The 14301-nt window shown below is 40.0% G+C and overlaps 1 protein-coding gene and 1 long non-coding RNA gene across 2 annotated transcripts in view; one reads left to right on the top strand and one right to left on the bottom strand.

Moving 5' to 3' along the window:
* Positions 1-4092: 4092 nt before the first annotated feature.
* On the bottom strand, positions 4093-6743 carry LOC128456684 (uncharacterized). The gene is made up of 2 exons (XR_008341878.1): positions 6491-6743; positions 4093-5062 (listed from the first exon to the last, which is right to left on the bottom strand). It is a non-coding gene; the product is annotated as an uncharacterized LOC128456684 (long non-coding RNA).
* specc1 (sperm antigen with calponin homology and coiled-coil domains 1) overlaps positions 6556-14301 on the top strand; it is a 57427-nt gene continuing 49681 nt past the window's right edge. The window contains exons 1-3 of the mRNA XM_053440958.1: positions 6556-6756; positions 10911-11096; positions 11251-11386. Of these exons, the coding sequence (XP_053296933.1) occupies positions 10935-11096; positions 11251-11386 (298 nt within the window). The 5' untranslated portion in view covers positions 6556-6756; positions 10911-10934. The remainder of the gene's footprint in view (positions 6757-10910; positions 11097-11250; positions 11387-14301) is intronic.

The raw sequence follows: 14301 nt of genomic DNA on the forward strand, positions 1-14301 counted from the left end.
TAGGTTTCTAAGATGACCAAATCATAATGAAAAGTTCAAGTGACCCCATTAGGAACTAACTGTTAATCCAAGCTTAATGTTCAAGTTCAGCGTTTTCCTAACCGTTGCATCAACAGGACCCTCATCCTCTAAGAAAACACATAACACATGTTATTTACCTTATTTATTCTTTTTTTCAGCTCTGTTTGAGAGTCTCTGATGCATTTAGCGTTCATTTACAGTTCAGTGGGAACTTAGAAGACAGACTTGTTATCTTTCCCCAGGAGGCGTGGCCTGGTCTGCATACAGATGGAGTGGCATGTCATTTACTGCAGAGGAGGAGGCTTTAATTGAGGAGATAAGGGGAAATGACCTGATTACTGCTGGAATGAGAACTGGTGTGAGCTTTAGTCAGTAAATAGGCAACCGCAGGCCAGACTCCTCTGGTTTGTGGTTCCTCGATAGTGAGAGAAGCTACCAAATGCTATCGGATCAGGGGCGTCTTGAGGACTCATCTCCTCTGAGAGCACCTCCTCTCCTGACATCCCCTAACGCCTTTATCTCATCTCCTACACGTTGTCTTATTGAACAGACTTACTACTTATTTCAAGGTCTCCACTGCACTGAAGCCTTAGTGGTGTACCTCAGATGCAAGTCACTTTAGATAAAAGCATGTCCCAAATGATATATTTATGTTATAAATATTAATAGAAGTGTCCTTATTTCTGACAGAATTTGAAGCTGCTCAACTAACTGGTTGCAACTAAATGCTGTGTGATATTTAAACTAAGTATAAACTCAGTACTGCCAGAGGCCAGGGTAGTTCCCTGTCTCCACTTCTACCAGAGACCTGTGGAGGAAAGTGCAGTGCAGTGGCACGACATTGCTTTCTGTCTGTGAGGTGTAGAAGTTCGCTGTGAAGGAAGGCAGCTCCAAGCATCGTCTTCCTGTGGCTCTGCTTTTAATGCAAACACCGTCCAGGAAATGGACCACATACTTGACAAGCATCACAATCTAACCCGCTAGCTTCAAAGAATGCTGCAGCTTCTCTAAATGGGTCATCTGGGCCCACTTCTGAAGCAAAGCTGAGATGTGATCACACTTCTCTTTTGCCTCCTCCGCAGCCTGTGAGCAACAGCGGCAACCTGCAGGGAAGTGTGATCTGCGAGTCGAGAATAAGTAGATGATGTGATATTATTATTATTATGATCCCTTCCAGGTGAACAGGACAAGCGGGTTTACAGCTGTGACGTTTGGCGTGTGCAGGGAGTGTGGTTTAAGTATTTGCTCGGTAGCTGAAAAGCTGTTTGACCCATTATAATCTCCTCTGGTCTCTCTTCACACAAGTGAAACACACCCACAGTGCACATCAGGTGGTTATTAGGCCACAAGTCTGTTGCAAACTCAAAGGACGTAGGGAGGGGAAAGCTCCTCCTGGGTTGGACAGTTATTCTACTCAATGGCTCTTATACTAAAATGTTCCGTTGTGGAAAAACACTGAGCTCTGTTGTCTTTTTTTATCCCCTCACGGTTCTCATGGATGCTATGCTAGTGTTTCTATGGAATCCGCCCACTCATACCAGACAGGAAAGCAGCTGAGGACTCTGCAACGTGGCTCTGACTGCCTGTTTATTAGACAAGAACTTTGACACTATCCGAGCAGGAAGTTGGTCTCTCGAGGGAGCGCAGCTCTGAGAAAGATGAAACGCAGGATGAAGTAGATGAAATATGCAAGAAGACTGTATCCATATACTACTTAAGGCCTGGTGAAAGAAGAATAGTAATTTTCTTGAGGGGGTAAGGAATATCTCTGACTGCAATAAGTTCATCATTTATTCTTTTTGAGGATGGGGACAAATAGATCTGGATGATAATTCTTGATTACAAGTTTTTTTAATCTTATTTATATGCATTAAGTTGATCAATTCCACACATAGCATATATCACTAACAGCAGAAAAGATAACACTGGCATTTATCTTGAGAGGACTGATACTTTATTTAATTTTTTTATCACTGTGTAAAGTTTGTGCATTGGTCTGTAATCCGAGAATGTGAACTTTAAAAAAAGTTAAATTCAAGTACACAATATAATGAAAATAGCTGTGAATATTCTGTCAATAATCCGATGTTAGCTTTGAACTTTGTATTCCTTCTGCCTCTTGGCCATGATACATCAGATTTAATGAGCCTAGCAAACACTTGTTTTTTTGAAAGTTTGGTAAGGAGGAGTTTTTCTGTGTTTTTATTTATATATTATAAAATCATTCTCGAAGGCTTGTTAGGGCTCTGATTGACTCTTTCCAGCAATATTTAAAGCAGTGGCTCTGTATACAAAGGCAGTTAGCTTGAAAGCTTATAGCATCAAACAAGATGTATGTGCAAACCTACATAGTTCAGCTCTTTTGAGGTGTTGAATCTTGGCTGGATGTTCAGGTTCCTTCTTCCCAGGAGTCTGAACACTTTAAATAGTGTTTGCACAGCTGTTCTAGTTTGTTTAGCATATTGGTTGTGATCATAATTCTTGTTTGCTGCTGTCTCTGCAGAAAATGTCACACATTTACAGCTGTAATTGTGTTAGTCATTCTGTGTGTTTGTGTGTGGGGGGTTGGGGGGGGGGTGTTGAGCATCAGTTTGACTGTTAGACCTTTTGGATTTGTTTTTTTGGGGAAAAGTGAGGACATTCTGGCCCTCACAACCTCAAAGGGCTTTAAGAGGGTAAAGACTTGGTTTCAGGGTTCAGGTTAGGGTCGGTTTTAGGTTAGATTCGATTAAGGGCCCATGGAATACATACACTATGTCAATGAGTGCCTGTATTAACATGACATGACAAAATGTGGCTTTGCAGACACTTACAAAAGCAAGTGAGGCAGTTTTGAGGCCTTCGGCATGTACAGATCTGGTCACATGCAAGCGGATCAAAATGAAGGCCCACTACACAAATGTGAGTTGTCAAACAAAGAGTGCTGAAAAGTGCCTACATTTAGGCCAGTATTTGGTTTAACTCATGTCTCGTTGCATCCCAGTTCAATCAATCCTGTCCACTGTAAGACATCAGGTAAAACTACTTACCATCTTATGATTTGATTAATATAGTATAGACAACTGAGAACTCATGGTTCATGGAACAAGTTCATGGACATTGTTTCTGGTGTGATCCTACGCTTTCTAGTTTTATGTGAAACAAGCCTGTCACTTCCTTGATGCAGTTTTTAGGGAAGACGGTTTGCGTCTTGTTGTGGACGAGTTTCAGGTCCCTCCAGACTAAAGGGGGAACCCAGAAGGAGAACAGAGACCGTCTCACAGCACGAGATGCAGACTAATCCCACCCTCTTCCTGTTTCACTTCAGCTGAGATAATGAGTTTTCACACTGCACTTTCTTAGACCCAGGTGCTGTACAGATGCGTCAGAGCTGCCAACGTGGTGAAGCACAATTATGAGCTTCGGTTTCACCCCATTAAGCACACATGTTTCTCTCACTTGCTACTGCCAAACTACTGATATAGTAACAGAAATCTATTCTGCCTCTATTGAAGGGGATGGTCACATGTTCAGCTGTTATTATGGCCATGAGATCAGTAACAGTAGCAACACATCAACAGCAAGAAAAACACACATAATATCTGCTTTCATTTTTGAGAAGCTTATTTCCTGTGTGCTAACACTGTCATCCGTATCATGTTAACCTTGTCATATGAGGTTCTAGTTAAATTAGACTCCAATATGAACTTTAGTGAGTTTATTTTATTTATAGATTAAATAACACTAGTGAAACTAGTGTAATAGCTAATGAAATTATTGTATCACATTATAAACAGTTTCAGCAGCTGCAATAATATCATTCATGAACATTTCTTTTCTTAAAAAATATTTTTTTAAGTTTTGCTTGACTTTTACCTTGACCGTTGATCTATTTTGAATTATGAAAATGGGTAATGCCAATTTTCCCTTACTCCTTTGTAATGTTACAATCACCGTATCATCCTTAACACCATAGTATTGCGAGCTCAGTGAAATCACAGCTTAGTCAAATTACAGATTGTTTTCAAAAGAATTGACTCACAGTTAAAATCTGTTATTCTGTTATTGTTAGACAAGAAGAACCAAAACTACTTGAAGTTTAAATCTTTATGTATTTTGTCAAATAGTTTTGCAGTCTCGAAAAATGGGAAACAAATATTTATTTATATTTAATTGTATCATTGTTTTTATGAGGACAAGTATACATCACAGAGTAGTGCTACGTATCACACCCACAGTAAAAACTATACATTGGAGCAAAGTCCTTTATGTTCTAATTTGCCCTTATCTCAAATATGTATTTGCATTTTCTAAAACTTCGTCAACATTTGTTAAAATGTTATAGATTTATAATGGAACTATAGGCTCAATTTAAAGTGATCATGACATATTTTAGTCTTATTTTAGCCACACACTCTGCTGAATGACCGTCATTTCCTATTTTGCATTTGTTCTCATATCCTGTGTAAATGTGTTGTGTCTGTGTGGAGAGTCGGAGTCAGTCAGTGCTGTTTCCTGTGGCCAGAGGAAGGGAAAACACAGAGAATCAAGATGCAGGAGTTGCCCAAGAGCCTGCTGAGGGGTTTTCACCCCTGAGACCTATCTCACCTCATCCAGCCACATACAGGCTTCATGTTCCATCATGATTTATTAATGATTGGCCTGTTTCACACTGTAGAGGCCTGCTGTTCCCCAATTCAACCATTTCTGTGTTTGTTTTTTATTTATGTATAAGGTCTTGGCAGTTTGGAAGATTATTCCTGTTGGAAACTTCTTAAGAAATGTCCTCATACATAAGTTGTCATTTTCAGTATGCTGGTAATTACTGGTCTATCTTTGCGGTGCTTGTGAGTAAGTGAGGTGGACATGAAGTCAAGTGGCCCTTTGCTTTTCCTCCAAGTACATGTTCTATATTGGGATACCTTGGACCGTTATTGTTCTTATAACATTATCCCTTTACCAGTAGAAAAGTGAGTTATCAATTTATTTTTTTGCTGCACTGGTGACTCCTCTGGGCACCTCCATGGAGTTGGACGTGTTCAGATCCGCTGGTGACACCGAGCTGTATGAAATTAAGCAAAAGGAAAGCAACAGTTATTTTACATATCATAGTATCTCATTTCTAGTATTTCTATAGTACTATGGCTTTTTCTTCTCGAATCACAATGAGGTTGACCTTTATTTTTGTGGGGAAATATTTTGATAGATCAAAAGATGACACAAAAGTTTGTACAGTGAACCTTAGTGGTCATGGTGTTCACATTTAAACAAACATTTTGGAACATTAACCACTGTTCGGGCTCACCACATTTTTACTTTAGTTTTATTTTTTTATAATAGAAAGGATTGAGTTGGTCTCCAGACAAATTTAGTTATGGGTGTGAATCTTTAAATGATTACTCCTGTCAGGTGTGTCTGCCCAGCAGCTGACAGTAATCGACAATAAATAAAATAACTTTTTGTTTACTATATCTCTTCAGATGGTTCCATATAGTCATCTTAGTGAAGAGTCATACTGGATGTGACCACAGGCAGTGAGTAAAGACAGGAGTGGTGCAGTGTTTAGACAGCATTTACCAAGGCTGCAATCAACAGAGGTAGTGTTTTTCGGGGGAAACATCACAGAATCTATGCAGTCAAAAACATGTAGCACTCAGAATCTTTATCTCTATCTGCATCAGTGTGAAACAGAGTGCAGCCTAAAAAGTGTTTCTAAACCCTTGGAAGCGCCCTTTTAAAATGAAGTATTTGTGGTGGTGGAGGGGTGTGGTCGGACCAAGTTCCTCAGTTTACCACTTGCCACAAACTGAAGCTTGTTTCATCGCAGTCCACAGCGCGGTATGATCTCTACCCACACGCTTTATAGCCCTGACATGCTGTACGTTGTTGGAATTAGACTGAAATTAGACCAGCATGGGAGAGCACACAATGGAGACCCCTACACAATGATCCACCCTCGCGTTAAGAAGTGTGTCTGACGGACAAAGATTGGCTTTATCCGTGGCGGTAGCTGCCAAAACAGCCTACAGGTCATTTTGAAATAAACAACTAATTTTCGATGTCATAAGTCATTTTTTATTCTTTTTTGTCAGAATGATTAATATGATGTAGTTTCACTGACACAGCACAAGAATGTGCTTCATGTGGTTTTAAATTTAAGACTACAATGGAACCATTATGTGTTGAACCAGACACAAACACACTCTCACACACACACATGGTCCCAGGTTAAATCAAAGTGCACACCACTGTGCTGTGAACAAAGTGCAGGAACCTGCCTTTCAGTGAACAATAGTTTAGGCTGTGTTATCACTCATAATAAATACCACTACCCTTATTCAGACAATGTATGGCACAGTAGTCTCGATGCAATATTTTGTAGCTCTATTTCTCCTCCTCCTCCTCCTCCTGTTCTGTTCTCCCTTTATTGCTGTTTTTCCGTCACAAGTAAGGAAGAGTGTGGAAAATCTGTGAGAGGAGAAAAACATACCCATGGCTGAGATTCTCTTGCTCCCTTCCTCTTTGCATGAGAGAGAGTGAAAGAGGCAGCAGCACACACAGCACGGCGGTTGGCAGCCTGCAGTACTTCCTCATCCTGACTGCTGTACAGAGGCAGGCAGCCGTTGCTCCTGACCCTTCATTTCGCCCTCAGAGGTTCTCCGCGGAGCTCGGTAAAGGGAAACTCTTTTTAGTGAGCTGTGCTTCAGGGCACTCGGGCAGAGGGCAGGCTCTAGGAAAGTGTCCAGCACCTAACACGTGAGTGAGCTTCACCACTGTTGGTTTGTTTGTGTATTTAGTTGTTTCTGTCTTTCGCGCTCTCTCTCATTTCTCACCATGGTGATATTGGCATATGAGGTGGTGGATGATTGTCTGGCTGTAATAGGAAAACCTGAATTCATTTTTATTAAAAGTTTGGAAGAAAGTGAGAACAACATCTGCTGCTGATGTTTCTGCCAGGTTTCTCACACAACTGTCAGTGAAATGTGGCCTTTGCTTAACTCAAGGATTAGTATATACAAAATGTTTTACAGCATTGGCTAACCAAAGATGACTGTATTTATGCTTTTGATGTTACAAATTGCAGTATGTTATGTCAAGGCTCATTGAAGCTGCTTTTAAAGTTAAGGTGCCAACCAACCACTGAGCATAACCACAAAGCATTTTTGAGAGGATGTGATGACACACAGAGACATTTAGCCGAGTATCTTATAGGTAATTTGTTTCTCTCTACCAGTGCATTTAAAAAAAACTATGCAACTAACATATGTACCTTTTTGCTAGTAACCTTATATGACGTGATAATTGCTGTCAATGTTGTATGACCTGGCCCAGGTCTAACCCTTTGAAAAGCAAATGCATACAAAGCATAAATGTCATTGAAATTCTTTAAGATTGACAGTCATATCTGAAAAACATCAACTATAATTTATTGTAGGAATATACAACAGCTGTGAATCTGTGTTAAAGTGAAGCCATAGTTTGGGACAAAGTCTAAAACAGCGCAGTAACAGTATGAAACTGTGGAACAGCACATTCAAAGCCGAGTAAATAACAGGTCTTTAAAAAAAAACTGTAAACGTGCAGCCACAGAATACCTTTCCCTCTATCTTTCATGAAATACTGTTGACATTTTAGCAAAAGCTAGCTACCGGAAATCACTTCCTCTTTGCTGCTGTAGAAACAGTACTTGCCAGGGGCAGTACAGCGCAAGTGCTGTGTTGAAGCGGCTAAGAAGAAGTGATTTCTTGAATAAGAAAATTGCAATTCTATCAGTGTGAAAATAACATTCTTTAATGATATGTTCTACATTAAGCTTTGTTTATGTTAATGTAATTGTTGTGAAATGTTTGAATATCTAGAATAATGAGTCACTAAATGCTCTTAGCCTTATAACGTGCCATCACAGTTGGGCAGCAGGTTTTGCAGCCTGTTGTAGAACTGCAGTTTCCTTTTTAAGGTCTATGAACGACAGTGACAGTGCCTTCGCTCTTATGCACAGAATGTTCCTGGCGCTGGAATTTTATTTCACTCCCATGTGCTCCATATTCTACACAAAAACATCAAGTGAACATTTAAGGGGTGGTGCACATGGCTCGTCCTGCAGTGTACCAGAACAGCCCACATTTAAGGTCAGAGAATGGTCAGGGCTGGTTAGCTCGAATTTCCTTCCATAATCTGAGGCAATTTGTGGTTGTGGCGAGCTGAGCTGGACAAGTTACATATTGGCTCAATAAATGTGTACATGCAGGGTATTTTCCCTGTTACAGTATATACTGCAGTAGGGGGTTGTACAGAGTAATTATTGGTTTAGTCTCAACATCTGTGCTATTTTTGCTGAGCAGTATAGTTCTACTGCAAGTTATAAAACTATAAATACCACTTTTTCGTACAACTAAATTATAGTAATTGTTGTCATGAATAATGGGTAGAATATAGGACTGGTGTCATTATATCTTATTTGACATGTCAAATTTGACCTATTGTATATCTTGACTTTAGCAATTTGCACGAGTTTCGATCTTGGTTGTGTGAAGAAAGCACATCATCCTCTCCCACAGGTTTGATTCAGATCAGGTGATATTCAAGAGACTGTTTCAATCAGACCAAAACAGATAAGTATCAGCTGGTATTGACTCCTCGTGCTTTCTCCTTATCTCATCGCAGCAGAGAAGTCGAGCAGCAACCGTCAGAAAAAGTCAAAGGACCTCCTCTGTCACATATTTTGCCTTTTACAGTCATCAGCCCGTTTTTGGAAGCAATATAATTAGAGTCAATGACAACCCATTACTTATGGCTGTGGAGACAACAAATTACATTTGTTTTTCTAATTTAGTATTTTCAGAGCAAATTCAATATTTAAGCTTCTTTTTTTTTGTTTAAGCCACAATGTCGTAATCTTACATGTTGGTACGTGGTTAAGTTCAGTAAATGTTTATCATTTTTGTAAGCTGAGTTGCTTCTAAATAGAGATACCAAAGTCACTGTCTTAATTCCGGGTTTGTTCAAGTTCACAATACACCTTTGCTGTGTGTCTCTCAAAGACATATCAGCTTGGTAACTGGGTCGTTTTAAAGTAAGTGGGACACAGCTCTGGCTTCTGAGAATCAAATCTCTGCAGAGTAATATGGAGATGCATAATTAAGTGGTCCAAAGAAGGTGGATGAGTCTGTAAGATGTTCAAGTGTTTAAGCTGGTTTAACCTTCACATTTACATTTTCAATCATCACACTTCACAACTCTCTGATTGAATCTGTTATTTGTAGTTCAGTTTCCCCTTTTATTTCTAGAACTAAAATAATATAGCCTCAAGGGGAACATCCTAAATTTCCCCTCGCTTCCTAGTTGAGTCAACATCAAGAGGACAGCCGGTTAAGAAGCAGGTCAAACGTGTGCCTGGCAAGGGGCGGTGCTCTAACCATGAAAGCTGATCTGAGGGGAGGGGAGCTATCACACAGCTGAGGTCTGATACCGCCTGGACAGGGGGGTTAGTCAGAGGATCTTGCCTTGAGAGGTCTTCGTATCATATGATGGATCAGCAGGCTCTCATACAGGCAAATAAACAAAGTGCATACATTGTGTTCTTAAGCACAGTCCTTAATTCTCAAAGCAGCAGGGTAAAAGGTCCAACCTTAGATGGCAACAGTTGATGCTGACGGGTGTCTCTTTAATGTACTTGTAGTTGGCTCAGGCCCTCACTTGTCCTGCCTTTAGCTGTCATGATGCAACAAAGGCAACATTTCAGGCACTGCAGCAAAACAACGAAATATAAATGGATACAATCAGAGATAAGATGTTGTCCTTTCGACGGCCATGTCCTGAGATGGCTTGTTCACGTGCATGCAGAGAGGAGAGGGTTTCCCCACGTCTGTCAGAGGCAGAGGATCAGCTTACCTCAGCCCTGATCAATGAGTCAGCCCATCCTCTGGGAGTTGCAGAGCTTTTTACCAGTGCACTCTCCTCCAGGTTAAGTGCACTTCACCATCCTCCATTTCCAACAGCCACTCGTTGTCCAGATAAGTACATTTCCTTCTGGACATCACATTGCACACCTTTAACAATCTGTGTGACCACATCCTGTCGGAGTGGGAAAAACTAAAACCACCAGCTGCCCTCTGCAGCAACCCTTGGCTTGTATATTTTGGAATGGTCACAAATGCCATTGTTAGACAGTTCTAACACAGTGTAGTGTTCTTATTCACAAAATGCAAAGATATACTGCCTGTTGTTCTGTGCTTTTATAGCCTACAGAGAACAATTCTAATTATTACTCATTCAGAGTAGTTGTATTGTACAAAATTTGAACTAATTACCTCCACTGTCTTGTGTCACCCCCTATATGTATGTTGGTTGGTTGGTTGGTTTGTTTGTTTGTTTGTTTCACAAAAAATTTACAAAACTTCCTGATGGTTTTCCATAAAACTTGGTTGAGGAATGTGGTATGATTCAGTGAATTCTGACGTTTTCACTGATTTCCCAGGGGAAAATTATTGGATCTTGTTGAAAACTATTTTGTAAACTGATTTCTCTAAGTGTTTGCAAATTGTTGTAATTTGATTAAACATAAAAAGCGGTTTGGCCTTGGTGAATGTATGACCTCAATAAGTGCTATTCTAGTTTTAGACGTTTTTATGTTTTTCTTGTCAGTGCTTCTTTAGTTAATGGCAAATCATATGTTCATATTTGCACCGTGTTTCCTTGAGGCAGAGACAGTGGCATGCTGTGTTAAAATAGAGCAACCTTCAGTTAGACGATACTGAAAGTCTGTGTTGGAGGAATCTGCCCACCAGCTCTGATCTGCTGCACTGCAGTGAATACACAGGCATATCAATACTCCTCTTTTTTCCCTCTAGATAACAATATAGAAGGTTTTCGTAACTTCATTTTTGCCCCTTTCTCTGGACTTTTCCCAGGTGTACTTTAGCGTACAAACAGCCATGCTCAAAGCGGGCGCCACCAAGGTGGGGCTGCCCAAGCCCGGAATCCAGGAACGGGCGAAGCAAGCCTCCTTGGTCCCCTCCTCTTCCTCAACCACCTCTACAGCCATGAAGACCTCCAGATCCTCCAGCATGCTTGCCTCAGAACAGCGCCTCAGCAGGGTGAGTCATGAGCAAAAGGCCATTTACCACTAATATGCTGACACATTTACATGAGGGATGTCAGTTTGAATGAAATAACTTCAGGACATTACTGTAACCTCATTAGACCCGTAATGATGGTATTAACAGCAGATGTGTTTCTATGTGTTTCTAGCTGAAGAGAGCGAGCAGTGACGATGCGTTGACAAAGCCTGCGCTGGGAGCTGCTGCTTTTGGCTCACGGATGAAGAAAACTGTGACCACCGGTGCAATCTCCGATCTGGCCGAGGCCCGTCCCCGCAGCCTGTCCGGTAAGGGACCACAATAAATACAGAGGAATGAAAAATTAGCTTTGGGAAGTTTCAGATCGACATGTTCAACAGAGCTCCAAACCACCATTGTCAAAACACCTGATGACACCTGTAGAATTTAAGACTGACTCGACACTATAGTTGTTCTGGTGGCTCAAGGTTGCCCAGCATTATACTAATGATCTCTTACAGTTTTGGTTCGATGTTTTTAAAAAGCAATATAATGCTGAAAACATGGGAAAGAGCTGTAATCTTCAAAAATGTTGACGTGATCCTTAAATTGCATCAGGGTTTAGAGATTATCACAGTAAACACCATGGTAAGAATGTAACTAACCACAATAGGCCACTAGAGGGCCACATTACACCACTTAAATCACAGTACACACAGTCAGTGCTGGTGGTAACTGCTTTTCTTTACACTTTTCTCTTCGTGCTTAGTTGGCACTGGTGGGGTGCAGGTGGCTGAGGACGAGGGTTGTCTGGGTTTTGATCCAAAACTAAGAGACTGGGTGCATTCATAGTCTGCTTGGACAATATCTGCAATTTTTTTCTATCCAAGTGCGAGAGAGGAAAAAATGATGTTCCTGTGGTTATTAGCTGGTGTTTTGTGTTACTTTGCTTCAGTGTGTGTACTTGTGTGCATCATTTATGCATTGTGGAAGGAACAAAGCTCTTAAGAAAAGGAGCACATACAGTATGTGACAATAGCTTTGTTATGATACACACACAGTAAATGCTGCTTTAGCACACAGGATTTTCGACAAACCTTAAGATTCAACTCCAATGGAGTTGAAAACTCCAATGGAGTTGTGGAATTAGGTAAATTGATGGTTGAAATTGTTGAGATTGTTGTCACCTTAAATATAAAACCTGCCAAGCGGGACATGGTGAGTATAAGCTGGCGCAGTATCAGTTATCAAGGATATACAGTTACCTAGTATTTTGTGTAAACTTACATCAGGGGGTAATTAATGTGTTATTTTGGGTAGTAACCTTTTGTTTATCATAATAATGATAAAAGAAAGTCTGTTTACATGATGTCATATTCATATATGGCCAAACATGAATCAATCATTCCTGTCAAGTGGCTTGTTTACTGTAACAGTGCATTCACATGCTCTTCAGAAGCTCCCATTTCAGGAGTTGCAAAGTTGTTCCGACTCTGGTAATTGTAATTATGTGTTTGTCCCAACGCCTTGACACATCTTTCCAATATTTACATGATAATGAAGAGCAAAGAAATAGGATCAGGTGTGACAGGCAAAGAGATATACAGATAGATTAACATCGGCACATCAATGATAACACATATTTGTATTGGCTAAGAGGCATTGTGTTAGACGCTTGTGAGAGATCAAAACACACAAGTGACAAAAATGCTAAATTTAAGAAGTGTGCATTAGAAGCTACTATTTAGAGCTGATTGTAAAACGTAGTTAATTGGTTTATAACTGATCTCGACTTTGCAAGTTTTTTTTTGATGAATATTCCGTCACCACATGAAATATTCACCAATCACAAATGTATTGATTAATAATATTTATTTATTATTTAACCTAATCCCAGTCAGCTGTCTTTGTACTATACAAATTTAACCTTATACAGTTTTTCACAACTGTGCCGTGCCATAGCAAAGTGTTGCTTGCTATGGCAAACCAAACAGTCAACACTGTGATGTCGGTGAGATGCTTTTGTACTTGCTCACTTTCTCTACCAGAATGTTCACCTGGGTGCAGCTGTCTGTAAAGGTGTGGCAAAAATGAAGGGAATGAATTAAACCAAGATTTGCACCTGCAATAATTCAAGTGACATTGTGGTTCTGGTGTTAACATGTGAAGGCCAGAAGAAGGGTAGATATACATGACAGACCACATCTTTGTGTTAATATGCCTCAGATGAAATGCAACACATTGCTGTTGTTTGGACGCTGTGGTCCATTCCTTCCATGTTCCTTTCTGTGATTGAATCACATTTCTGTGTGTGTTGTACAAATATGGATGTTGATAATGACAGGGATTTGGTTGCAGTAATTATTGTTGTTCAGAGCACACTCCTCAGTGAGGGATAGAACTGTGTTTGTTTATGGGGGCTCATCTCCGCAGCGTGTTGATCCTGTGCTCTCGTGAGATTTGTCTTCAAAGGTTTTTGCTGCTGGAGCAAAAATAATTGAATTCTACGTGACAAAAGACTCTGGAGGAGCCTAGAACCCAGGGCCAAGTGAGGCCCTCAGCTCTTTCAAACACAATTAGACCATGATCAGCTTTCCCTGGCCTGAGTGCTAATTAACCAAAGTTTAGTTTTTTTTTCACACCCCAGAACAGGAACAGGATCCCACTTTGTGCTGTTCATGATAAATTCATGATTTAAAACGTACTGCGGCTGACCTAGTTTTACTGTCTAATTACTGGTAACCAGCCAAAGCTGACGAGAGGATTTATGTTAAATAAAATGTTTATTTGTAAAAAATATAACCATCTTTCATAGAGGGCAGAGTGTTTTGCTTTATATGAAATAGCTGCCCCTTTTTTATTAAGCTTGCTTTGTATTGTGGTCGATGATTAGGATGTTTATATCATCTGTCAGATTGGATGTTTGTTTTTCCCAGAATGTTATCCTCAGTGTCTTAGCCTCAAACACAATAACAGTACACAATAACCAGCTTTATTTACTTTTACGTTCCTAATTAAAGTATTATTGATGTTTGATCTCATCAAACATATAAGATAAGATTAGATGGACTTATACATAGAGCGTATTTTAAATGAAAATAAAAAATATGAAGTGTATATGGAGAAAATGCAGAACCAGTTCTTACTAGAAATACCATTTGAAATAAAAACTTCCCTGAGCTATTAAACTAAGCTAAAACTTTATGAAATACTCTCAAACTGGTATTAATTCCCAGTTATTATA

Source organism: Pleuronectes platessa, chromosome 15 (assembly GCF_947347685.1).
Source record: "Pleuronectes platessa chromosome 15, fPlePla1.1, whole genome shotgun sequence".
Taxonomy (NCBI): domain Eukaryota; kingdom Metazoa; phylum Chordata; class Actinopteri; order Pleuronectiformes; family Pleuronectidae; genus Pleuronectes; species Pleuronectes platessa.